At 42.4% G+C, this 25677-nt stretch overlaps 1 protein-coding gene across 12 annotated transcripts in view; it reads left to right on the top strand.

Moving 5' to 3' along the window:
• Window positions 1-25677, top strand: part of SHROOM3 (shroom family member 3) — a 186916-nt gene that overhangs the window by 100266 nt on the left and 60973 nt on the right. For 7 of the 12 annotated variants that reach the window (XM_073237435.1, XM_037003180.2, XM_073237434.1 and 4 more), the window contains one exon: window positions 20556-20672. Coding sequence is in view for 3 of the 12 variants with exons in the window: in XM_037003186.2 (XP_036859081.2) it covers window positions 20556-20672 (117 nt within the window). In the remaining 9 variants the exon portion in view is untranslated. Of the gene's footprint in view, window positions 1-2250; window positions 2433-18041; window positions 18321-20555; window positions 20673-25677 lie in introns of those variants that run through there. The other 5 variants (XM_037003179.2, XM_073237433.1, XM_037003185.2 and 2 more) reach the window with 3 other exon arrangements.

Genomic DNA, 25677 nt, shown 5'->3' with positions numbered 1-25677 from the left:
CTGAGCAATAATACCCTCTAAATCCATCCATGTTATTGTAAATGGGAGGATTTGTTTTCTTTTTATGACTGAATGATATTTTATTGTGTATATGTACCATATCTTCTTTATCCATTTATCTATTGATGGGCATTTAGGTGGCTTCCATATCTTGGCTATTGCAAATAGTGCCGTGATAAACAGGGGTATATATATCTTTTTGAATCAGGCATTTTTTTTTCTTCAGGTAAATTCCTAGGAGTGGAATTACTGGATCAAATGGTATTTCTAGTTTTAGTTTTTTGAGGAACCTTCATATTGCTTTCCACAATGGCTGCACCAATTGACATTCCCATCAACAGTGTATGAGGGTTCATCTTTCTCTGAATCCTCACCAGCATTTGTTATTTCTTGTCTTTTGAATAGTGGTCATTCTAGCAGGTGAGAGGTGGTAGCTCATTGTGGTTTTAATTTGCATTTCCCCGATGATTAGCAATGTGGATTATCTTCTCATGTGTCTGTTGGCCATTAATATTTCTTCTTTGGAGAAGTGTTTGTTCAGGTCCTCCACCCATTTCTTAATTGAGTTATTTGTTTTTTGGGTGTTAAGGTGTATGAGTTGTTTATGTATTTTGGATCTTAACCCCTTATCAGGTGAGTCATTTATGAATATATTCTTGCATACCATAGGGTGCTTTTTTGTTCTGCTGCTGGTGTCCTTCGCTGTACAGAAGCTTTTTAGTTTGATATAGTCCCACTTGTTCATTTTTTATTTTATTTCCCTTGCCTGAGGAGATGTATCTAGGAAAAAGTTGCTCATGCTTATAGTCAAGAGATTTTTGCTATGTTTTCTTCTGAGAGCTTTAGGGTTGACTACTTCTTTAAAGCTTAAGTTATGAACATCACCTCCTCCACCCAAAACCAGATTCCACTGGACATGAAGATACAAGATAGGCAACACCAGCTTCCTGCTTCTAATGCCTACCAATGGCGTGTGGGTACTGTGTTGACTGAGTGACAGGTGTGTATGTGTTTGTGATACCATATTGAACACAAATCCAGTTTTAATGGAGATAATACCCTATTGGAGGTGGGCAGGAAGTCTTTTGTGAAGATTTCCATAAAGAGGTTTATTCAGTGGTTGCTGTGGTAGCTAAGGCTTCTGCATTTGGCCAGGATATAACAGAAAGCACAGCCAACTAAAGGCAAATGGTATCAGCTCTCCAGGAACTGAGGTTTCTAGTTCCTACCTAATTAGGCATTCTCTTCTCTGTGTCTCTATGTATATTTATTGCTTTAAATACAGAACCTGAAATTTTAACAAGAGGGGTTCTGCTTGAGTGAGAAGAAATAAAAGCATTTTCAAACCTATTGTTTAATCTCTGGAGACGACATGTGAAAGCAATTAAGAATGAGCATCTCTAAGGAAAAAAATCTTACCTCTGTTGAAAGAGGCTGGAAGAGCCTTTGAAGAAAGATGAAACTGAAAAGAGTACCATACCTTCCTTAAGATTATTAACTGGGCGCTTGTATCATAAATGCAAAGCAAATGCAAATGCGTATGTTGTCTAAGACCGACAGGTTTGCAGCTGAATCTACAATCTCCTGAAAGGTCACAGCCATAACTATTGAAATAATCACCTGTCCCTCATCTAGAAATGATGCTCTTGGAAACAAATGGGGGCTGCAAGGCAGATTTCAACAGCATGAGTCGATCGATCAGCAACAACCTGAATCTCTCCGGTTGACATATACTGAAAAGAGGACAAACGGAGAAAAAGGAGATTATTTTCCTTGAAATGTGAGCTTTTTCTTTTTTTTACGCTGTGAACTTTTTACCTTGCTTCATTCATGCTTCATTTGATAATTACTAACTGTACAGCCCCTGAAAAGCGAGCGCGGGCTTCTTGAAAGTTGGTGTTTTGCTTCTGGATTCCTCATTTCAAAATGGGGCGGGGGGCGGGGTGAGGACACCTTTCTGACTCCGAACTGATGAAGGAGACGCTGAGAGTGTGAGCGTGGCCCTCCGGAACACCACGGGGACCAGAGGACCCGGCCCGCCAAGGGCGAACGGAGCGCGACTCTGCCAGCCGGAATCCGCTTTCAAGCCTCAGGGAGCCTCCTCTGCCATTGAGATGCAAATGAAGTCCTGAGCGCCCGGGCCAATCCGGGAGGCTTCCTGTGGGATTACCTGGTGGCGAGCGCCGAGTAAGGGCGGCGCGGCCGCGGAGGCGTGGTAGCCGGCGCCCCCGCCCCCGCCGGGCCTGGCGCCGGATTCAGCCCCCGGGAGCCGTGCGCCCGACCCGCCGCGCCGCAGCCACTGTACACAGGCGCGGCCCGGCCCCGGCGGCGATGGCGCGCACCGCCTCCTCCGAGCGGCGGTGAGGTTTGAACTTGGCGTCGGCCTGGAGCTCCCCGCGCCCCGGGGGGCGGCGGCCCCGCGAGCGGCAGTGGTGAGTGCGGGGCTCGCGTCCGCTTCCCGGGCCAGCTGCGGGAGCGGCCGGGGCGCACTGCTGCTCCCGAAGGGGGAGGGCGGGGGCCCAGCCGTCTCCTCTCTATCGGGGTGTATTTCCGTCCCCGCGGTGACTCTGGAGAATCCTGGCCGTGAGGGTGGGTGCGTCTCGGGGCTCGTTTCGCTGCCAGCGGCCGGATTGACGCGGGGTGGGTGGCGCGCTCCGAAGCTCTCCTGACACCCCTGGGCCTGGGCGTTCTTTATTAGGGAGGCAGAGACTGCCACTCCGAGAGGAAAATAATTACAGATTATTGACAGCATGAAAACTTTTCAGAAGAAATGATCTGTGAAATATTTTAATTTTGATAAATTGCTTCCCACGAGGGCCCCTGCTGAGTTTAGAACGACCTTCCATTCTTAATTTTACTGGATCTGTTTCTATAGGAAAGATCCCCCTGTGCTTTGAGCAGCACGCCTGCCCTCCTCCCCCGCCAACTTGTTCCAGATCTCAAGGCAGTTTTTTCAAAGGTGTATTCCACAGTCATATGGCAGATTTAAATAATGAAAATGAAATTATACCTGACACAAGTTCTTTGAGTTGCCAGGGGGAATAAAAGTGTTATGCTGAGGGAGGGGGAAGAGCTTATAAAATTTCAATACATGGAGCATCCGGTGGGGGTGGGGTACATCCGTCTCTTTTTATGATGTATTTTGGCATTCCTATTTTCTTTTTCTTTTTTTAATCGTAGTGTTGTGAACTTCTGTGCAGGGAAGCTTTTGGACTGGGAGTAAGTGCCCACATGCATGTAATCTCCATGGAGAGACTGCTGTGAGGTCTCAGGGTGCAACAGATCTATTTCTAATTATTTAACATTTAAAGGCTGAACTATCATTTCCAATTAAAAGCCCTTTGGCCAGACAGACATTTGGCTAAAGCAACCCCACCGCTTCCAGTAATTTCACCAAGAGTTTGTTTACATTTTAATTTTATTGATTTTGGTCTCTTAAAATATCTTTTTTCTTTATTGTATCAGCGCAGAAAAGGTAGAATATACAGAACTGAGAAAGAAGTAAACTTATTCATGACAACATTTATGTTCTGTTTGCTAAGGCCAAGTTTTTCATAGAAGCATAGTCCTTTGAAAATTTTGCATCTATGGATGTATTTTTTAAATTGGTAGCAAACCTGGTTTAGAAACTAAAGCTCAGAATTGACAAGGAAATAAATGTGTACTTTAAAAAATGTTATAACCAATAATAACTTACATGGTTCATGGAACAGAATTTATTGTGGCAATTTCTCTTGAATCAACTTCGCACACCTGCTCCTGACAAATGGTTTCTGTTTGTACAGCCTGTTTTGTAAATACATCTCTACCATTAAGGCAAAGTGCCCAAACACACGCCCTTTTCCAGGGCTTGTAGCTAGGCTCATAGAATTAATATTTTTATTGGTTTCTACATCAGAACTTCCTCACCATACACTTAATAAAACCCTGGAGAAGGTTACCAAGTGATGGTGTAGAGAATTTACTTCCCTGGAGATTTTAAGAATAGGATAAACATCCATCTGCCTAGGATGGCTTCCTTGCAGGACTGTCTGGATAAAGGAAGACTAGGTCACCTCTCAGAACCCCAGATTGAGGAATTCTAAACACATGTCAGCCCTCAATAACCTCAATAGTGTAATTTTCCTTTCAAAGGAAATGAAGATTAGCCCCCAAAGCACCTGAGTCCTGTATGAGGTGAAGCCCTATTTTGATTTATGTAAAACAATATTCTCCTTTGGTAAGAAAAGTTAAAAATTATCCCTAGGATTTGCCAATTCTTTTCTATTTGTGGAGAAACTCAACAGTGACTCAAATACTCTCTAAAAAGTTATACGTTGAATATAGTGTAAGTTCTGCAATTTAAAAGTCAATGAATGAATTGATCCATGAGAATTAAAAGTTCTCTCTTAACGGTGGGAAGGGGTATGTGTATAATAAAACCTCTGAGCTGAGGATGGTCGGCCTGAGAGCTTTCTCCACTTGACGCTTTTCAGTTTCCTATCTTGTGTGTTAAATCTTTTTAAGTTTTTACATCAGTATTTTACTTTCTCCTAAAATGTATTCTTACCATTGTCAGTGGAGAAACCATGTAGCACTTTTACCAAAACCCAGTATTCTTGTAACTCCTGTTGGAGGCCTTCCCCTGGGCTCCTGCAGTGTTTGCTGTTTTGCTGGGATTTTTTTCAAAAGGTCAGGATTTCACGGATTGCTGCTTCCTGTGTCCTCCTGTTTGACAGTATCCTGTAATTCTAACCACTGTGTGACCTCAATTGCAGTGACACCTTCTCCCTTTCCGTAGTGTCACTTGATCGGGAGCAGCCACCCCTTTCTCCCTGCAGGACCACTAGGAGGGGGTTCACGTTCTAGAAAAGGTCATGTCAGAAAGAAAATGGTGGGGGGGAAGTCAAGAGTCTCCTGGCAGGGCAGTTTTTCACCTTGCTTAAAGGAACAGTGCCTTCACTTCACACCCTTCAGGTTTTCATATTTCTCAGCATTTTCGTGCATGCCAAGCATGTTTTCTTATGCTATAGAAACGCCCAAAGAAGCAAAAGGAATACGAACAATGGTCATTCATTTGTTCAGCAAACATTTACTATGTGGGAGGCAGCCCGGGAACTGGAAATGGGTTCTTTGGCCTCAAGAAACTTGTCACATAGAAGGAGAAATCAAACATGTTAATAAGCTAGTACCATCCTGAGAGAGTACAGAGGTTAAAAACTTAGGTTAGTTCTAAATCAAACCTACACCAACCTATGACTTGGCATTTCCACACCAAGCTGTTTACCCAAGATAGATGACAACAAATGTCCATGAAAATAACGAATATTCATAACAACCATATTCTTAATTGCTAACAGGTAGAAACAACCCTGTGTCCATCAACAGGAAAATATTTCCATACAGTGGAATACTACTCAGCAATCAAAAGACATGAACTCATGATATACAGAACCACCTGGATGAATCTCAGAACCATTATGTTAAAGCAAAAGAAGGCAGACACAAAAAAATACATAAGCAATTCTACTTATGAGGTACTAGAACCGGCAAAACTAGGCTATGAGATCAAAAGTTAGTGGCTGCCTCTGGGGAGTGGAGGAGTTGACTGGAAAGAAGTAAGAAGAGGTTTTCTGGAGTAGTGGAAATGTTCTGTCTTGCTTTGAGTGGTGGTTACATAGGTATACACAGCTATCAAACTCCACTGAATGAACACTGAGGACCTATGCATTTTATTGCATGCAAAATATTAGCTTCATTAGAAGAACTTGGGTTCTGTAGATAGATGAGGGTACACATACCATCACTACCTCTAGGTGTATATTATGTTGGGTAAGTTATTAAATGCCTTTGAGCCTGAAAACTGAACAATAACACATCTCCTTCATAGGGTTGTTGTGAGGATTGAGTTAGATAATGAAAGTATTTAGTGAGAACTCAATATAAATCAGCTAATAATACCACACACTGTAATAAATATGTGGTTTTGGTGTTGATAAAATTTGTAACTTTGGTGAAAACGATCTCATTTAAGATCATCAAGGATCTTGTAACCCATTAACAAGTATCCTTAGCATTATGTATATCTTCTTTTTAATGGGTCCTTTTTTGAGGTTGCAGGGAATTTAAAGTTCTTGCTAACCACCTACCTGATCAAAATACCACTGGGGCTTTGCTTCACTAACAGACATAAACCCTAAAGACAGGAAATACCCTCTAAGCACACCACGCCCCACTATTTCTGAGGACTGATTTAATAATGTTAGTAGAAGCTAAACTCCCAAACTAGGCTCACGGCATGAGTCCAGGTGAAAAATGTATATACTGCATCCTCTTTCCAATGGTGCAGGTGAAACAAACATCTTTCATCAAATTAATATTGTACTTTTTTTAATAAAAGGGACAAACAACATAATTTGGATTTTCAGCAAAATACCTGGAAAGAGTGGTATATGTAATAATAGTTTATTTACTTAATCTGTTAAGCTTTGCTTAAGTTCAACAAAGTGGGAGAGATGTTGTATACTTTGCCAACTCCAACAGAGGCAATTGGTTGTTGTGTTCATTCAGTTCATTCAGTAAACATTAATGAAATATTTACTGAGAATATATTAGCCTCTGGGAATTCAGTGATAAATGATAAGACATTTTCACTCAAGGATTCATAGACACCCAGACTCTTGAGTGTGAGTGTATATCCATTTCTCGTGGAAACTTTTTCAGAGCAGAGGGCTGTGTCTTAGGCTATTCTTGATAGTTTTTTTTAAAGCCTCTTAAGGGGAAAGCCTCAGATCCTGAGTTTTTGTCCACTGTTGCTATTTTCTTAAACAAAAGTGCCTCACTAAGGTTTTCTCTTGCTATCCTTACAAAAAATAACACCACCACTACAATGGTCATCTATAAAGGCAAGTGAGTAAAGTAATAAGTTCTCAGACTGTGGAAACAGGACAACCTAGGTTTGACTCTAAACTCTGCTACCTACCAGTAATGTAGGGCAAGTTCTTAAATTCTCTAATCCTGAGTTTCCTCATCTGCAGACAAGTGATGATAATACCTTGAAAGAGCTATTAACATTTATCAGATTAAGGCAATTATAAAGATTAAATGACAATATACATGTAAAAATAATTAGCCTGGCACCTGGTGGATGTGAATTTCTAATATTTATTGAGTACTTTCTAAGAGTCTGGCACTGTTTGAAATGCTTCTGTATCTTCCCCACGCTCCTATGAAGTAGGCACTATTATTATCCCCTTTTAAAGATGAAGAAACCCAAAACACAGGAGAGATTAAATATCTTGTGAGGTCATGGAGGTGCCAGGGGGAGCCCCTCCAGTTCCTGCCTCTCAGCTGATAAGGTTCAAAAGAGATGTCAGTTACTTTTTCCCTTTTAGGTAAAATTATTTTTAAAATTTACTGCAGTGTGAAAGTAATGCCAATCATTGGCTCTAGTGCCACAGTTAAGGGCTGCATGCAAGTGAAAGCTGGTGATGGAGGAACTGGTTGGCCCCCCAGCGTGTTCTTCAAGAGTTAATGGGTCTACTTACTATCTTGTTCCTGGGTATGAGGGTTGCAGGAGGGCACTAATGAACATGCCTGGTTCTTTTCCCGGCCCCTCAAAAGTCGTCCTATCTGTGGCTCTCACTGACATCATCCTCATCCCCTTCCCCTGATGGATCAAATTAAGAAGTCAATTTGTGAACAAAGTGGAGAACCAGGCCAGCTGGTAGGATTTGGCTTAGACTTTGTGAAGTCCATGTAGGGATTGAAATTGATGTGGAATTATCTTGGTCTCCAAGACGAAGGTAAGGGGGAGAAGTGTGCCCCAGAGCTTCGTCATAGAGAGAGGGAAAATACTGACCTGGAAAAGGTTGTTTCCCCTGTTTCCATTGCCATTTCCTCAACTCCTAGATTCTGGAGATCCCCGGAGTTAGACCTTTAACTAAAAATAAATCCCAAGTAGTAGGTTGCAAACCCTATTGATTTAATGAAGACTTAACTCATATTGGCCAATTTATTAAAATAATGTGGAGAGGCCTAGGGCAGAAATGTAGTTAAATAAGTTGCAGACATGACTTACTATTTAGAGATGAGCCTTTTTACTTAGTCCACATCCCACTGCCGCAAGTCCTGGTCAGTGTGCAGGATGTTCTGTATTAACATTCTCAATATCCCAAGTCCCTCCTTTGCGGTGAAAGCTAGATGATTGGGATCTCAGGACTTTTTCCTCAACCACTCACCTGGCTCCAGGGCTATTTACAGACACACCAGAGAAGCTTCCCCAGCAAGCCGAGGAACCACTGGAGGCAGTGGGCTGACGACACCAGGTGGGTAGGGAGGAGTATTTGTGAAGTATTGCTTGCAGCCCTCTATTTGAAGGAATGTCACTGTGTACCAGTTCTGTCCACGCAAGTGAGCCACATTATCTCAGGGCAAAATTATTGGCAGAAGAAACTCTTTCAGGGCTCTGCTGTCTGAGGGGAGAGAAGAAATCTGGAGGAACCTACAAGGGTCTTTGCTCTCAGCTTGTCCCACACCCCTCAAGGCTGTTGTGCTGTATGCAAGCTCCACTTGTCTTTTAGTCTGACTCACAATGAATGTGCATGGCTAAAGTTGGAGTTACAGGACTGTTACATCAAGTCCCTCTCTGCCTCTTCACCATTGCCTCCAGCCTCCTTCCCTCAACTTTAAGCCCTTTGTATCGGTTCCCATGGTTACCCCTTCACCCCCTAGCAGCTGGAACGCTGTAGTGAGAAGAGGCCACCTTCCCTACTGAGCCAGGTCTGGCCGAGGCCACTGATCTGCCACTGGATTCATGACATGGGGTCACAGTCCAGTACCTTCTCTTTGTCATGGGTTCCATACCTTTCCCAGGCTTGGCGAGTTGGGGCTGCAGTGGGAGGGGAGATGAGGGGGCTGTACAGGGTATTTCCTGCCCTAGACTGGCCCAGCTGCCCCCTGACCTTCCCAGCTCCTGCCCAAGGCCATCTCCTATGTGTTAATGCCCAGTGGAGGGGGAAGGACTGTTCTGCCCAGTCAGATGAAAATGATCACTCACCTCCCTACCACCTTGCCCTTTGGCTTTTGTTTCCAGTACCATCTGTTTACAGGTTAATTGACATTAACAAGCCCAGGGTCTGGTCTAGAAGGAACTGATATCAACGGCAGGTTTCCACCCGTCCTAGAAGACCTGGCAGGCACTGGAAATGGGGAGAATATTGGGACTCAACGTGCAAGATGAGAACACACCTAGCTGAGAGTTGTCCCAAAGGCTTCTCCTGAGACGCTCTTCAGAGGCTTAAATTCCTTATCCTTTGGTGTCCAGTTGGTTCCAGAATTAAAACAGGACTTGTAAGTGCAGGTGGAATTAAGGAGAGGTAGTTATCAATAGGAGCCACTAAAAATCACCAGTGCTGAGGAAGTTGTTAGCCTTGCCCTGGAATAAGTGAACTCTATTGTCTAGAGACCTTTCAGCCTGCAGCTGCCCCATGGAGCTCTTACACGATGGGGTTGTTGTAGAAGGGGTTAAGGACTTGCCTGGGAGCCTTCTGATGTGTTGGGTCCTGGCTTTCTCACATTCTTTGTGATCTTCAGCAACTTAGTTATATTACTTTTGCCTCAATTTCTGTTTCTGTGTGAAGGGGGCAACATTTCATAAGGTTGTTATGAAAGTTAAATTTTTAATATATTATGTAAAAATACATTGAAAATTGAAAAGCCTACTACAGGTGCCAATTCATAATACTCCCTAGCAATGCTTCAAGAATGCCATGCTAAACTAAAACATAGAATTTGTCAGTTGCACATTCATGTTACATAATGTCAGTCAGAAATCCCCAAGAGAGGATAGGATAGTGTTGGGGTAAGCAGGGACATGGGGGGTGGTGGTAAAAAACAACAACTCTAGACTGTGTTACACTAACCCTATAGTCACCAAAGGAAAGGGAAAATGATGGGGATAAGTAGAAATCAAACCATAGTTACAAACTCCTTGAAAAAGGTATATTGTAAACCACCAACATCACTTTTCCACAAATTGCCAGCATTTTGGTACCTTGCCTTCCATTTAAACAGTGCTTCCAAGGAATATAAAGCAACAGCTGGGGGAAAGTTTGGGAGACAGAGTTCTGCTTTGGGTGAGAGCAAAGGTTGGAAACATTTAAGGTTGAGGTTTGGAGGCATTTAAATAGCATGGAATGTCTATTATCTACCCAAAAAAAGCAGAACGAATCTTGGATATTGTGGACACAAATGCAGTTGGCACGAGCTTTAAAAAAGTGCATTTGTGAGCTTCTTTCTAAGACCCAATAATCCTCTTGGGCAAAGTAAGGATTAGGCCTCCCTCGCAAACAAGGGGGTGAGTTCATTTTTGCTAAGATTCCTCAGCTGACGCCAAATTTAGCAAGGGACCTATTTTCTCCCAATGAATGACAAACTCCATTTATATTTTAAATGTCCACCCCTCTTCTCCAGGCAGGGCCAGGACAGGAACAACTTATTTGCATGTGGATGGGAGGGAGAAACCCTGACTCCCAGAGACCATATTGTGACCCCAGGGACCAGCTGGACGGAAAGGATTCTTGCTTCAGAGCCTCGGGTGGGAGGACTACAGGGGCTCAAGAAAAGTGGGCCCAAACTCATGTTTTTATAACAGCCATGCAGGTACATTCACTGATGTACCCTCCCAGCCCAGTGTCTGAGGCTACCTCTGGCGAGAGGAGGCCTCTAAAACTCCTCAGGCTAGATCTGTCATCAGTGCTGGAGCAGCCATTTTTCATACCAGCTGCTGGGTCTTCAGTGCTAGTCCATTCCTGAGGAACCCGGATTTCCTGTTCCATGTGCAAAAACCCTCCACTCTGGAATTTAAAATTTTATCCCTCCTCAAGTGCTTTAAACATTTGTAGTTTCTATTTTTCAGGAGTTACAGAGCCCATGTAACTCCCTTACCATACTCCTCTCTTTCACACAGACTACTTTGAATGAAAATAGCTCTTGTCTTATAGTGGTTATCATGTGCCAGGCTCATCGGACCCCACAGCAGTGCCACCAGGCAGATAATACGTTGTCCCTTTTTAGAGATCAGGTCCTGAGGTTCAGAGAGAATAGTAGCAGGGACTGGCAGAGCTCAGATTGGAACCCAGGTCGGTCTGGCTCCAAATCCTGTGTGTGTCTCTCCAGCAAGACAAGAAGGCAGAAATTGTCATTTATTTCACACAGATTCCAACTTGGACCTGCATGTAGAAAGTGTTCATCACTTGTGGGTGGAGGTACTCAGAAATTGTTTTCTCACTCAGGATTTATTATTTATGCCTTTTTTCACCTTGGTTTGTAAGCTGTTAAAGGTAAAAGGAACCCTAAAGCTCATCCATACCAATGTGATGCAGGTGTCCCAGCTGCTGGGCCAGTATCTTGCCCTCTATAACAGTGCATGTGCATGTGGCCATTTTAGGGTCTACTTTATCCTAATGTTTTGTGGAAATAAGGGAGGAAGTATTACCTAATCTGTTTTCCTGTGTTACTTCCACCATGTTGCTGCTTGTTCTCTCTCTCTCCTCTCACTACAAGTAGACTCCTTCTAACGTGCTTTCCTAGAGAGGTCGTGACTGGTGGTACACCATGCAGTATGCTCTGGGAGAGGCATGTCACAGGAATTTGGCCTGGGAGGTTTTCTGTTTGGCCCCAACCTTACCCTTCCATGAGGGTCCCATGATGTAGAATGTCCAGATGCCTTTTGCTGTCTCAGCTGAGGATCTGGGCATTGGTTGTATTATATTGTGTGCAACCTTCCCACCTATCCCCAGAAGACCAACAACACACTGCTCTGTCCAGGTAGGGCATCAGCAACAGAACTTCACTCTGGGAGGACATCCAGGCCCATCTGGATGAGATAGGGAGCCCACCAGGAGGCTGGCCTACCGTCCACTCAGAGCACATTTTAATAAAACGTACGTTGGGCATCGTCTCCTGGAAGAGCACCATACTTGGCAAAGGAAGGAAAGAGAAACTCAATAAGAGTTCGTGCTTAGGAGCAAAGGCTTTGTTTCAGCCAGATCCACATTCAAATTCTTGTTCCACTAGAGCTTGAGCAATTTCCACTGCTTTTTCTAAGTCTTGGTTTCTTTCTCTGTAAAGTAGGGGTGTAATAACATAAAAGTGTCTAGACTAGAGACTGATGGTAGATATTATAGTAAGCTGAGCAGGTAATAATTTAGCACATGGCCTGGTTCAGAGCACTCCATAGGGTAATTACAACTTCTGGGACTACTGCTTTGATACTGTGTGAGGCATATGAATGGGGGTAAACAGTCATACATACAAATGATGCAAGAGAGCAAATGGAAAAGAGAGGTAAGTATGCTGAGTGTGAACTACTCTTGTGGTCTCATGTACTCTTATCTCCCTAGTACATTCTTCATAGCATGTATTTGTACAGTTATTTTGCCTGTCTTCCCCATTAATTTGTAATTCCACAGAGCAGGGATCGTGTCAGTTTTGCTACCATGGCAAGCCTGGTGTGTAATCCATTGTGTGGTGCATGGGTGACCCTTATGATTATTGATTGAACGAATGGATGATTGGACTGGGTATGGAAATGGGCTTGAGTCTCAGCATGAAACATGTCCTGTATCATTCAGCAGTTTGACCAGTGTTAGGAAGTTCTGAGTCAAGAGTAGGAATGCATTCTGGGTGGCAGGGGTAAAGGGTGGGGAGCCCTTCAACATCTGGCCTCATCATTTCCCTAGATCTAGGACATTTAGGCTAGGGATGGACAGAGTTCATCTGAATTTCATTAACTTTCCACCTTCTTCTGAAGACACTTTCTCTTTAAAGAAGCTTTGGCATTAAATGTTTGTCACCTGTGCCAGTGAACTTTTAGGATTGTAGAGTCCAAAGACAAAATGAAATAGTAAAAGTTAGAAGTAGGGACCCTGGCTTCACATGCCAGTTGTGTAGTTTTTAAGTCCTGAACTCAAGTAAATAAATATCCCTCAGTGAGGCTGTCTCTACATCTGTTAAGTGGAGATAAATAATACCTACTCTCCTTGCTCCTTAGCATTATTATGGGGGCCAAATGGAATAATGTATGGGAGGTACTTTTAAGCTACAATGATGATATTAAAGTAAGGAACTGCTATGTTCATTGTAGAGATTTGCATGGTTCTTTGGAAACACTGGAGAAAGAGAAGGTGGGGGAAGAAAGGTGGAGGCTGAATTTTCTCAGGAAGCATTCATCTGCCTCTGCTGACACTCATGTCCCAGAAATCCTGCTTCTTCCTCCAGCAAGTGTTTTCAGTGGTTGCTAGAATCTTTCCACTTTGCTCCTAGAATAGATATATCTACTTATATTTCTCAAGATTTTCCTTTAAAAATGTAGAGAAATTAGATCCTTAGATTCCTTCTTGTTAGGAAAAAAAATAAGGCTAATTTACTTTTTCTGATAATTAAAATAATATTAATTGTAAACAATTTGCAAGATACACGAAAAGAGAAGAAATACCACCCAGTAGTAACATTTTGGTATACCTGCTGTTTTCATGTGTATCTTTTGGCCTAATATGAGTAGCAAAAGGCTGATGCGGAAGAAATGCCAGGTATGCATGGCTTGGCATGTGGCTGATAAGTAAGAAAAAAGTATTCAAAGCCCAGTGACCCCTCAGAGGCATTTAATGGGGGGTAGGGTGGAGAGAGGGGGTAGCCCTTTGGCCATGTTTCTTTCCACTTGCTTTATTTCATTTTGCTTTTCTTGATTGGTAAAATGAGGGTAGTCATTGTCTCAAATTATAAGAAAATTGAATATCTGTTTCTAAAGCACAGTATGTGGTACATACCATGTATCCAGTAAGAGTAAGTTTCCATTCTGTTGGTAAGAAGTTAACACTACTGCCAGGCACTGTTCTAAGTGTTTACACATACCAGTTAGTTCAAGTCTCACAACTACCCTTCAATGCAGGTGGTATTATTATTATATTTTATAGAGGAGGAAACTGAGGCATAAGAGATTAAGTGACCTTCCCAAGGTCAAACATTTACTAGGTGATAGATCCTCAATAGCAACACAGCAGCGGGCTCCAAAATCCACATTGTTCATGCATATTATACAGCCTGCCACTTACCAGAGCTCATATAAGATCAGGCCCTGAGTGTGTGCATGAGGACCATACCTGTCCCATGGTGAAGATATCATCAGGGTAATTGTAAGGCCTTGAACGAGGGCTCTTGGTTTTCTTATGCACGTGCCCTGGGTTAGTTACGTTATAGGCCTCAGTGGGTGGAGGGATTGAAGTCAAAAGCAAATCTGAAGCAGATTAAATATTTATGAGGCAAGTTGAACAATTTGGCTAGTCATTTGGCTTCCCCTACCTACCCTTTTCTACTTTTTGTTTAAGGTTGACATAGAGAGGTCATTGGCTAAGATCTGGAGATAGTTAAGTTTATGGTTTCTGAAAGAATCAGAAATATGTTGAATGCCAGTGGTATTAACTGCACATGTAGGTCCACTTGGAAGGCTTCTGGAGAAATCATGTGAGAAAAAGCAAGAGCAGGAGGTACAAATAGATACAGGTCTGAGACATACAAGTCACATCTGTGCATGGTTGAAGGATTATGTCTGGCTCTTCTGTAATAACCAGGCTGCCCAGCTGGGTGGGTGAACAGAAGGAAGTTTTAAGTGCAAGTGGCTGCCTTTGATGTAAAGCACCAGTTGGAGATAGGCCTGAGGCAATGCACAGGGAGCTTCCTAAATGGTAAATAATGATTTAAAGGCAAAAAAGGAGAGTAATGAAGGGACAGTGATCTTGAAGGTTAAGTCTAGATATATAGGTATCAAAAGGTCTTTTAAAGGTAACAAGGGGCTTTTAAAAGAAAGAGCAGTTCAGTGAGCATGTGACACCTTCGATAAACGCTCAGTCATCAGAAAATGAAGAACAGTGATGTTAGACTAGGAACAGAAATCTGTACCCAGAATCTCCCTCTAGATGCTGGAGAAGTCAGGAGTCTACGAGCTGAAGGCACATGTGCTGGGGACCCTGTGGTGGTGACACTGCTAAGGGCCTGCTAACAAGACAGATGACAACAGGGCCAGCTTTGTGTATGATGGACACAGAGCAGCATAAGAAGAAAAAAGGAACAGGAGACCAAGAACATGACTTTTAATCACATTATGAAAACAAGTACATCATGCACCCAGCATAAAACCAAAGGAATTTCTCCTATGGCTCTGAGTACTAACTTCGCCTGGTATGTATGCAGTTCTGCCTACTTCCAAACATGGGGTCACAAAACTGTGCCTTACTGTGCCCCAACTTCTGCAGAAGGGCTTGGCCAAGTCCCCCAACACTGATCCTCCCCACCCTGTCAAAGCCAACTGCTAATGAGATGAACTGACAGTTAAGGCCACATTCTCCTTTCACAAAGAAATTGCCTCATCACCTTAAATAAAAAGTGACCAAAAGCAAAGAGACCCCCACCTGTCCACAAAACAGTGTATTACAAACAATGCCTTTAAGAGTCGAAGGGCATAAAGCTCCATTTTGGATGTCTTACACAGTAATTCCCTTTACCATCTCCTATGATTCATTCAACAAATCCACATAGTGCCTACCATGAGCCTCTCACTGTGCTAGGCCCTGGGTGTGTAATGGTTGAAAAAAACAAAACTTAACAAAAGCCAGCTGTGGGGCCCTGACCTCACTGAGCTTACTGTTCAGTAGAGGAAGCAGAACCATGTGCAAGTGAACAGTTACATGCAGCCCTAAGAGCAATGTGGGAAAGACCCATGCCGAGCAAGAGACTCTCTGTGGTAGATGAGCTGGTCTCTGGGGAGGTGATGTCCCACCGGGGACCAGAGGCTGAGGAGGAGCCCATCAACTGAAGAATTAGGAGGACAGCTTTCAGACAGAGGGAACAGCATATGTGGAAACAAAGAACTTGGAGAGCTTGGAGAGGTCAGGGCAGAGTGAGGGGGGTGGACAGGAGCCAAGTCACCTGAGGCCTCCCAGGTCAAGGAAAGGAACTTGGATTTCATCCAAAGTGCAGGAGGAAGCTACATAAGGGTTATTAGAGAATGACATGCTCCATTTATGTTTTAAGCACAAGGTGCTGGCTGCTGGGTAGACACTGGATCGTAAGGAGATAGGAATGGAAGTAGCCAGTGAGAAGTTGCTCCCTACTGGATGAAACACAACAAAAAGTGAGACATTGCTGATTCTAACAGATAAGCCACCACTTCCCTGAGGTTGTAATAGTCCATGTCAAGGAGACAAGATTCCTGCCCCCCCAGGACAAAATAAAACTATTTAAACTCAATACTGAAACAAGGAACTAAAGGGATCTGGAGAGACCATTTTAATAGGCCTGGCCTGTTTGTGGTGTTAAAGAGAGCCACAGGGAACAGAATGTTCTGGAACTTTTTCTTTTGCTATTGACCAAAACTCAATTCAGAAATCAGTTAAGGACTCTATTAAAATACCAAACAGTAAAGCAGTCAGTATATACTTAGGAGTTACAAGTATTGGGGTAGGACAGGGAGTGGGGGGCAGCACAAGTGAAGAGGGAGAATAGGATGAAGAAAATGGAATGTACTTATCACAGAAGTAGAAATAATGTAAGTGGTTGGCCTGGATTTCTTATTTCTTAACTGTCTGGAAGAAAGAGGATATACTGGAATTGTGGGTCACAATTTTTTTTAGCTCCTGATAAACCTTCTAAGGTCAGCTTTGACCCCTATTTCATCACCTGTACTTGTGATATAGAGACTGGAGAGGAGCAAGAAACAATACAAAAACAGCCCCCTGAAAGGTCTCATTACTTTCGCCTCTTAGTTAACATACCAGTAGAGGAGATGGGAGGGAAGAAAGGATACAGATGTGTTGAATATTTAGCAGTACTTCATTCATTCAAGGGTAATTATCTATCAGCTCTGTGCCGAGCAGCAAGCTGGTCGGCTTGCCTTTAAGAGTATGTAGTGGAAGAGAGGCCAGCCAACAGGCAGTCTGAGGACAGTGTGAGTGGCACTTTGAAATGCACATCTGTAGCCACTGTGCCTCTGCTAGCCCAGAGGGGGGCACCCCAGCCCAACTTGCACCCAGAGAAATGTCCAGACAGAACATCTTAAGGACAAATGTGGATAAGCCAGGAGAAGGTGGTACCTTTCCAGATCTGGAAGTAGCCCCGTAAGGCTGGGGAGACATATGGTTTATTTCTGTATTTTTCACTCGAAGCTGTTCATTGATTCCAAGACTTCTACAATGTGTCTTAGGATAAATTTAAGGAAAAAATTTACCTTTGAGTATCTTTTAAGTAAAAATAAGTTCATTTGGTAACATGTTTACTTAAAGGCCCCATCATTACCATTCTCCACCTGTTCTGACCAAATCTGGGCTAGTAATTCCAAGACCTACAGAATCAGTGATATAAACTGAAACATTCTGAAACTGCTAACCTGAGAGGAAAAAGAGCAAGTAGTTGTCAGTGGTTTTCATCCCATCTGAGAAGGATTCCGGATATGGTTTGAGCCAAGATATACAGCCTCACTGTGTCTGTTTGTTCATATGAATTTGTTCATAGGGCTAAGAAATATTAATACTTGCCTTAATAAAGAACTTATGAGGATAACTCCTACCATATAGGAAAGCACACATATTCTTTTATAGAAAAAACATGGGGTAATCTGCCGCAGTCATGTGGTCCCGTTGTGACACCAGTCAGGCCCCATTTCCTGATGTGCTTGACTGTGTTGATTCCAGTCTGTCCAAAGGCAGGTAGCATAGTGACCTCCTCAGGTAGGTGGGGAAATGTGCATTCCGGACCCAGCCTGAGTTCTATGTACAGATAAGATAACTGGGAGGGGGAGAGAAGAGCAAAGTGAGGATTCAAGACTGGGGGTCTCTGGGACAGTAGGCTCCCCAACACTCATCCCAGGGATATTTTCTGCCTAAATTCACCTTCAAATTTCTTAGAATGTATACATTTTAAAGTGTTTATTTGTTGTCCAGATTATTCCAGAAAGAGTTTAAGGCCAAAAATCTGTGCTCTGGGTGCTGCTGACTCTTCACTCTCTCCAGTCTGTTCCTAGTTTGTGTGGTACAACCAGTGCCTCCCCAGCAGCCCACCTCGGTGGGGAGGTGAAGCCGAGCAGAGAGGCTATGCTGCAGGTTCCCGTGGGGGTTACATTTGGCAGCAAGCAACATGGCTTTCATGAACCCGCACACCCAGTTGCTAACCTCAGCTGGTTCCCTGGAGGTGGCTGGTGACAGGACATTTGCCATGGAGAGCAGTGCTGGGGAACTGGTCTCTGCTTCCCTGGGGTTGAAAAGAATCATGCACTGAAAATCCTTAAAAAGGTGAGATGATCAAAGGTTCCTCGGGCTTCCTTCTCTTCCCCATGTGACTGCTGTTCCTGCCAGCCCTTCACTGTGACAGTGTACCCCTGGACCTTCCACCCCTCCATGCCTCTCAGGAAGGAAGAGTGGGCAAAGAAAGAGAAAAGGGCTCAGTCATTGTGCAGAAAGCACAGTGCCAACAATTGTGGTTTAGGCCAAAAATGAGGAAGTTATTAAGTGCCACAAAGGTTTTGTGAAAGCTCAGGTGTGGTCTTCTAGCTTTCTGCTAGCAGACAATGTTAGGGTCTGGAGGGGAGCTGGAAAGGAAAGCTTACTGTCAGAATGGATTATACCAGTGGGTGGTCAGGGATGTGCTCCTTTTACATTCATGCACCTGATGGTGAGAAATCTTTGAATCAACTTCCCGCCCCAGCATAAACCAGATGGCCATTGAGCTTCGCGCCTCTGAGAAATCCCAATTGGAGACCACATAATTCTGCAAAAGGCTTTGATACATTAACTGGCCAAGGTCCTTCTATCAATTATGGCATACCTTAGGTCTTTTTACTTGTGTCTATTTGGCATAACAGCTGAACGGTGCTCTAAAATGCAGGGACTGTAGTAAGACAGTAATGAAAATAATTAAGCACATATCATGTGTAGACAGTGTGCTAGACAGTTAATAAATAGACATTATCTAGAAACTTAATAGCAACTCTGCAAGATAGGTAAAATAATAGTGGCTAATTTGCTGAATGCTGGACATGTGCCAGGCTCTCTTCTAAGTGTTTTACCTGAATTAGTTTAAGTTTTCAACAGCTATAGGAAAGTGGTGGTTCTTTTGCACCCATTTCAGAGGTAAGAGAACCAAGGCACAGAGAGGACAGAATCACAGAGCTGGTTAGTGGGTAGAGCCAGGACTGTAACTCAGGGAGGCTGACCCCATTGCCAGGATCCTAACTACTGTGTGCCTGCCTCTGATTTTCACGTTCCAGAAGGGGCGCCTGGGGCTCAGAGTGTACTTGCCCAGTATCATTCAGTTCTTAAGTGACAGAACCTCAAGCCTGAAGTTCAGGCTTCCAGTTTAGGGTTATATTGAATATATTTAATGGCAAGAATGCTAAATTTGGTGAGAAAAGTAATGTATAGAAGGAGATGATGGTGCTTAGGTAGAACTAAGGTAAAGATAAAAACTTTAGCTTAGAAATGGAAACTCCCTATTCTCCCTGGTCATCTCCCTCTGTGTCCTGAAATATGGAAATCAACAGCCGTTTGGTAATCCCATCCCCTCTCAGTCAAGGCTTATGCAGAGGGGAAACAGCAGACTTTTGTGCCTTCTCCAGGTTCCTTCTTGCAAGATATGCGTGGGGGCCATAGTCAGCTTTCAGAGGCTTAGAAAGATCCTCAAAGACAGACACGGACAAAAACAAAGCGCTGGTACCCAGCACAGCAGAATGATGGCCAACCCATTTCAGAGGCTGATGCAGGAGATGGTCTGATCAAGAGGAGGCCTTGGGTGTGCGGTCAGGGCATTTGGAAATTAGGGAGCTGAGACTCTGCTGAGGAGAAGAAATACACCTGTTTCCATGGCATATTGGGCCATGCAGGGCTTAACATTTTTCTCTGACTCCCTGGGAGTATGGAGGAAAAGAGTTAGGGGAATGGTGTTAGGGATGGGGGTGGGGGGTTGGGGGTGGATTTAAATGAACACACAAAAGGCTTGCCTCCAGCGCAGTGGAATCTAAACAATCTGAAACAGCTCAGGCTCAGGACTTGGCAAGTGCTTCCGAGTTGCCACCCACTGAACAGTACAAGGCCTGCCCTACTTGGAGCTCACTCTCCTTGCTGTGAAATTGAGAAGTGAGGCAGCAGGGAGCGGTTTTCAAGGAACCACCTCGGGTGACAGTTTGCTTTAGTCCAGTTTTTCACCTACCAACAGATGCTGAACAGGAGAGTTCACCTTTATAATAGTGTATTTTCCTTCTCCCTTGGTTGGAAAACCTGGTATTCTGAAATTGGGAAGGACACTTCATTGTCTCACAGAAACACGGGTAGGAGAGGATGAAGATCTTCAGTAGTGTATTTGCCTTCTTTGAGGCAGAGAACTGCAGTGGGTGCAGGCTTAGAACTCCACACATAGTTGTGCTGCTTTGCTCAAACTCCAGTGTCAGTTTTCGCATATTTCTTGTTAGATTCGTTGTGCCCTGCCCATGAACACCACCATGCTTAGCCTCCTGTTCTCCCGTTTTTTGCCAGAGATGTGTGTGCAGATCCAGGCACCTCTGACTTCTTCAGCCCAGAGCGCCACACCCCTGACCCTCCGCGCAGGAAAGCCACATGGTCAGGAGGAGTTAAGCTTCGGCTGAAGCACAGGTAAGAGACACCGAGGTCTGTGCCACGTGGTTTAGAAAAGGGACTGGCTGCTGGGAGAGGGAACTGGGGACAAGACTCAAGATACAGCCCAGCAAGAGGGTAGGGAGGCTGTACAAGGTCAGGTAGATGCTCAGAGTTCAGGATAACCATCTTAACAGCAGTTTTCAAACTCAGTTCTGAAGGACCCTAAAGTTGCTGGGAGGTAATTCAGGCAGTCCCTCAAACTATTTAATTCAAATAACTTTTTTGTTAATTAAAAACAATTTATACTGAAGTACATACAATAAAATGCACAAATCTTACTGTACAACTTGATGGATTTTGAAATGTATATACACTCACGCAACCATTGTTCAGATCAAGATATCAAACAGTATCACTAATTTTACCCGTTCTCACCTATGTCACCCATCCCCCATACCTCCCCCCATGGCAAACCAATCTGTTCTCTGTGTTTATGAGTCTATTTCTATTTTGTTTGTTTGGTTTTGTTTTTTAGATTTCCCTGTGTAAATGAAATCATACAGTATTTGTCTTTCTCTGATTTAGTGCACTTAGTGTAATGCCCTCTAGGTCCATACATGTTGTTAATGGCAAAATTTCTTTCCTTCTTATGGCTGGATAATATTCCATTGTGTATATGTACCACATGTTCTTTGTCAATGCAGTAGATGAATGGATAAAGGCAAATCTTGGTTTTTGTAAATAATGTGGCAATAAACGTAGGAGTGTATATATCTTTTTGGATTAGTGATTTTATTTTCTTTGGGTAAAATCCTAGAAGTGGAATACTGGGTCATATGGTATTTCTATTTGTAGTTTTCTAAGAAATCTCCACACTGCTTTCCATAATGACTGCACCAGTGTACATTCCCACCATCAGTGTACATGGGTTTCCAGTTCTCCTCATCCTCACCAACACTTGTTATTTCTTATCTTGTTGGTATTAGCCATTCTGACTAGTGTGAGGTGATATCTCATTGTGGTTTTGATTTGCATTTCCCTGATGATTTAGTTATGTTGAGCATCTTTTTATGCATCTGCTAGCTGTCTGTATGTCTTTGGAAAAATGTATATTCACATCCTCTGCCCATTTTTTAATCAGATTATTTGTATTTTTGGTATGGAGTTGTATGAGTTCTTCATATATTTTGGATATTAATCCCTTATTGGATGTATCATTTGCAAATATAGGTTGTCTTTTCATTTTGTTGCTGGTTTGCTTTGCTCTGCAGAGTCTTTTTAGTTTGACGTAATCCACTTGTTATTTTTGCTTTTGTTTTTCCTTGCCTGGGGAGGCATATCCCAAAAAAAGGTACGAATGCTGATGTTTAAGAGTGTACTGCCTGTGTTTTCTTCTAGGAGTTTTATAATTCCAGGTCTTATAATTAAGTCTTTAATACATTTTGACTTAATTTTTTTGTATGGTGTAAGATAGTGATCAAATTTCATTCTTCTGCATGTAGCTGTCCAGTTTTCCCAGTACCATTTATTAGAGACTGTCTTTTTCCCATTGTATATTGCCTCTTTTATCATATATTAATTGACCATATAGATGTGGGTTTATTTCTGGGCTCTCTATTCTGTTCCACTGGTTTATGTATCTTATGCCAGAAGCATACTGATTTAATTACTGTAGCTTTGCAGTATAGTTTGAAATCAGGGAGCATGTCATCCCAGCTTTGTTATTCAAAATTGCTTGGGCTATTTAAATTTTTTTGTGGTTCCATACATATTTTAGGATTATTTGCTATAGTTCAGTGAAAAATGCCATTGGTATTTTGATAAGGACTGCATTGAATCTGTAGATTGTTTTGGGCAGTATGACCATTTTAACAATATTCTTCCAGTCCATGAGCATGGAATAGCTTTCCATTTATTTGTACCATCTTCAATTTTTTTTATCAATGTCTTAACAATTTTCAGAGTATAGGTCTTTCACCTCCTTGATTAAATTTATTTCTAGGTATTCTTTTTAATACAATTGCAAATAGGGTTGATTTCTTAATTTTCTGTTCATTATGTGTATATAGAACTATATTTCTATATAATGATTTTTTATTCAACTTCACTGAATTCATTTATTCTGACAGTTTCTTGGTGGAATCTTTAGGATTTTCTATATATAATATGTCATCTGCAAATAGGGACAGTTTTACTTCTTCCTTACCAATTTGGATGCCTTTTATTTCTTTTTCTTGCCTGACTGCTATGGCTAGGACTTCTAGTACTATGTTTAATAAAAGTGGTGAGAGAGGGCATCCTTGTCTTTTTCCTGATCTTAAAGAAAGATCTTTCAGTCTTTTGCCATTGAGTATGATGTTAGCTATGGGTTTGTCATGTATGGCCTTTTTATGTTGAGGTATGTCCCCTCTATATCCACTTTGTATGTCCCCTCTATACCCACTTTGTTGAGAGTTTTTATCATGAATTGATCTTGAATTTTGTCAAATGCATTTTCAGCACTAATCGAGATAACTATGGTTTTTATCCTTCTTTTTGTTCATGTGGTGTATAACATTGATTTGCACATATTGAACCATCCTGGCATCCCTGTAATAAATCCTATTTGGTCATGGTTTCAAATACCAATAAAAATGATTCAAATATCTTATATCCACAACTGGTTTTTTTTGTAAGGTATCATTGATATACCATTTTATGAAGGTTTCACATGAACAACATTGTGGTTACAACATTCACCCATGTTACCAAGTCCCCCCACCCACACCCCATTGCACTCACTGTCCATCAGCATAGTAAGATGCCATAGACATCCACAGCTGTTTTTAAAACTACAACTGAAAACACTCAAAGGGATATAATAATGTCTTACACTTTGGAAATGACTATGTTAAATTTTAGCAAGATTCATCTTTGAACTTAAATTCATTTGAAACTTCTCTTGTCATATCTAACTGAGGAATGTTCTGAGATTACAGATAGCCTAATAAAAATCTGCAGCTACTTACATGTCCTTCCTATGTACTAGGTATGTTAGGACTTTAATATCTCATCAAATTCTCCTACCAAGCCTGTGAGATTTGCACTAGCATTCAACTAAGAGGTGGTAAATTCAAATTCAGACAATTTGAGCTCACAGCCACTACACTCCATTTCCTCAGTGATCAGCATAACAGAACCTGCTTCACAGAACAACAGTGGGAATTCAAAGAGATAAGGTATTCAAAGCTCTTTGCTCAGAGCCTGTTCATAATGAGAACTAAATGTCAGGAGAAATAAATATTAGGTGATAGTATAATGATGTGGTTATCATTCTCATAACTATCAGGTAAGTCTGTGTGCCAGCAAGAAGGGCAGTATGGTAAGATGGAGTCTGGAATCAGACTACCTAGAATTCATACTGTGATTCTGTCACTTACAGTGTGATTGCAGCCAAATTATTTAAATTCTTTCCATTTCCAATCTGTAAAATGAATTTAATAACTATCATAGGGTGGCTGAAAAGATTGAAAGAGCTGATACACTTAAAGCACATAGGATAGTGCCCAGCACAAGCACTGGACTAATCTTGGTTATCATTGTTATCAATTATCCTGATTTCAGTTTGGGGGGCGTGGTGGTTCTTTCATGTACTTGTTTACTTATTTATAATGAATAAATATTGTAAAATCTGGATTTATGCAGTTATCCATGTTTGTGGGTATGCAAATATACACTAGAGTATTTGTTATGGTTTGTATAATAATATATAATCTATATATTATATATATATATATTAATGTATAATCTATGGCTACATTAAAGTTCTCTGTAAGATTTCATTTGAAAAAAAGATTCAAAGGAAGTTTGAACATAGCAAATGAGGGCTCTGACGACAGGAGAACCAGCTGGCTACAGTTTAAGGAACATCCCAAAGAAGCAGGAGTCCCGAGATTATAGCTATTCCCTTCAGCCTCTTAGGGTCTTCAAAATGCACAGAACCGGAGCCTTCTGTTTAACAAGACTCCACTGGGCTGTGTAGACTAATGTAGGATCAGTGCCAAAGTAGTCAAGGCTAAAAAATTGTAGTTAGGGAGTTACTGCACTAGGCTGGGAAGAAAATAGTCAAGACTTGAACTAAGCAAGTGATGATCGGACAAGAGATGAGACAGATTTAAGAAATATTTAGAAAGCACATGAAGAGCAGGTGTGTGTAGGAGAAGGAAGAAGAAAGATGAGAGTGTGACTTCTAAGTTTCTGCTATGGGACAATTGGGGGTAATTGTGGGGCCATTAGCCAGGGTAATGAAGGCAGGAAGAACAGAGATGAAGGAGTTAAGGGGGTTAACACACAGACCTGAGTTAGAGCTTGAAACAATTAAAATATTTTTATAAAGCAATCTTTAACAATTGGATGAAACAAGTGAACCTAAAAGTATATCCAGTTGGTGTCCTAACCATGAAGAGATTGTCTTTAAAACAAGCTGGGGTCGACTCTGGAGAAAAAAAAGAGACGGTGGAGTAGGATGGCAAGACAGAAACCTCCTCTTACAAACACACACCAAGGAAGTAACTACAGCAAATACAGTTTACCCTGAAAATGACCTGAAGGCTGTGGAACAGATTATCTATACCTGGTGAAGAAGCTAAGACCACACAGAGAAGGGTAAAGTGGCAGAGCCGCAATTGAGTGGGACTTGAGCCCTTCCCCCATCCCAGCGCATAAGCCCAAGAGGAACAGAGCAGGGAGGGGATAAGTGCTCAGACACTCTGCACACCTGGCCCTGGAGATCTGTTCTGGGAACACAAGTCCACATTGCACTGAGCTTTGGTGATTAACAGGGCTGAATGCCAGGGAGTGTTGGAGCACTCTGGGAGACTAAGACTCCTGCTGCTTGGGGAGGACAAGTACACTCCATTGGTCCTGCTGAGACCCAACACAGAGGAGGCAGTTTAAAAGATTTACCAGCAGCAGGAAGGGTGCCAGAGGGGTAGGGGTTGGACAAAGCTTTCACTGGAGCAGGAAGTGCAAGTGGAAGACATTTCCCCAGCCCTCCCTCAGC

This window comes from Manis javanica, chromosome 5 (genome assembly GCF_040802235.1).
Source record: "Manis javanica isolate MJ-LG chromosome 5, MJ_LKY, whole genome shotgun sequence".
Classification (NCBI taxonomy): domain Eukaryota; kingdom Metazoa; phylum Chordata; class Mammalia; order Pholidota; family Manidae; genus Manis; species Manis javanica.
This window is presented reverse-complemented; position numbering and strand designations above follow the sequence as displayed.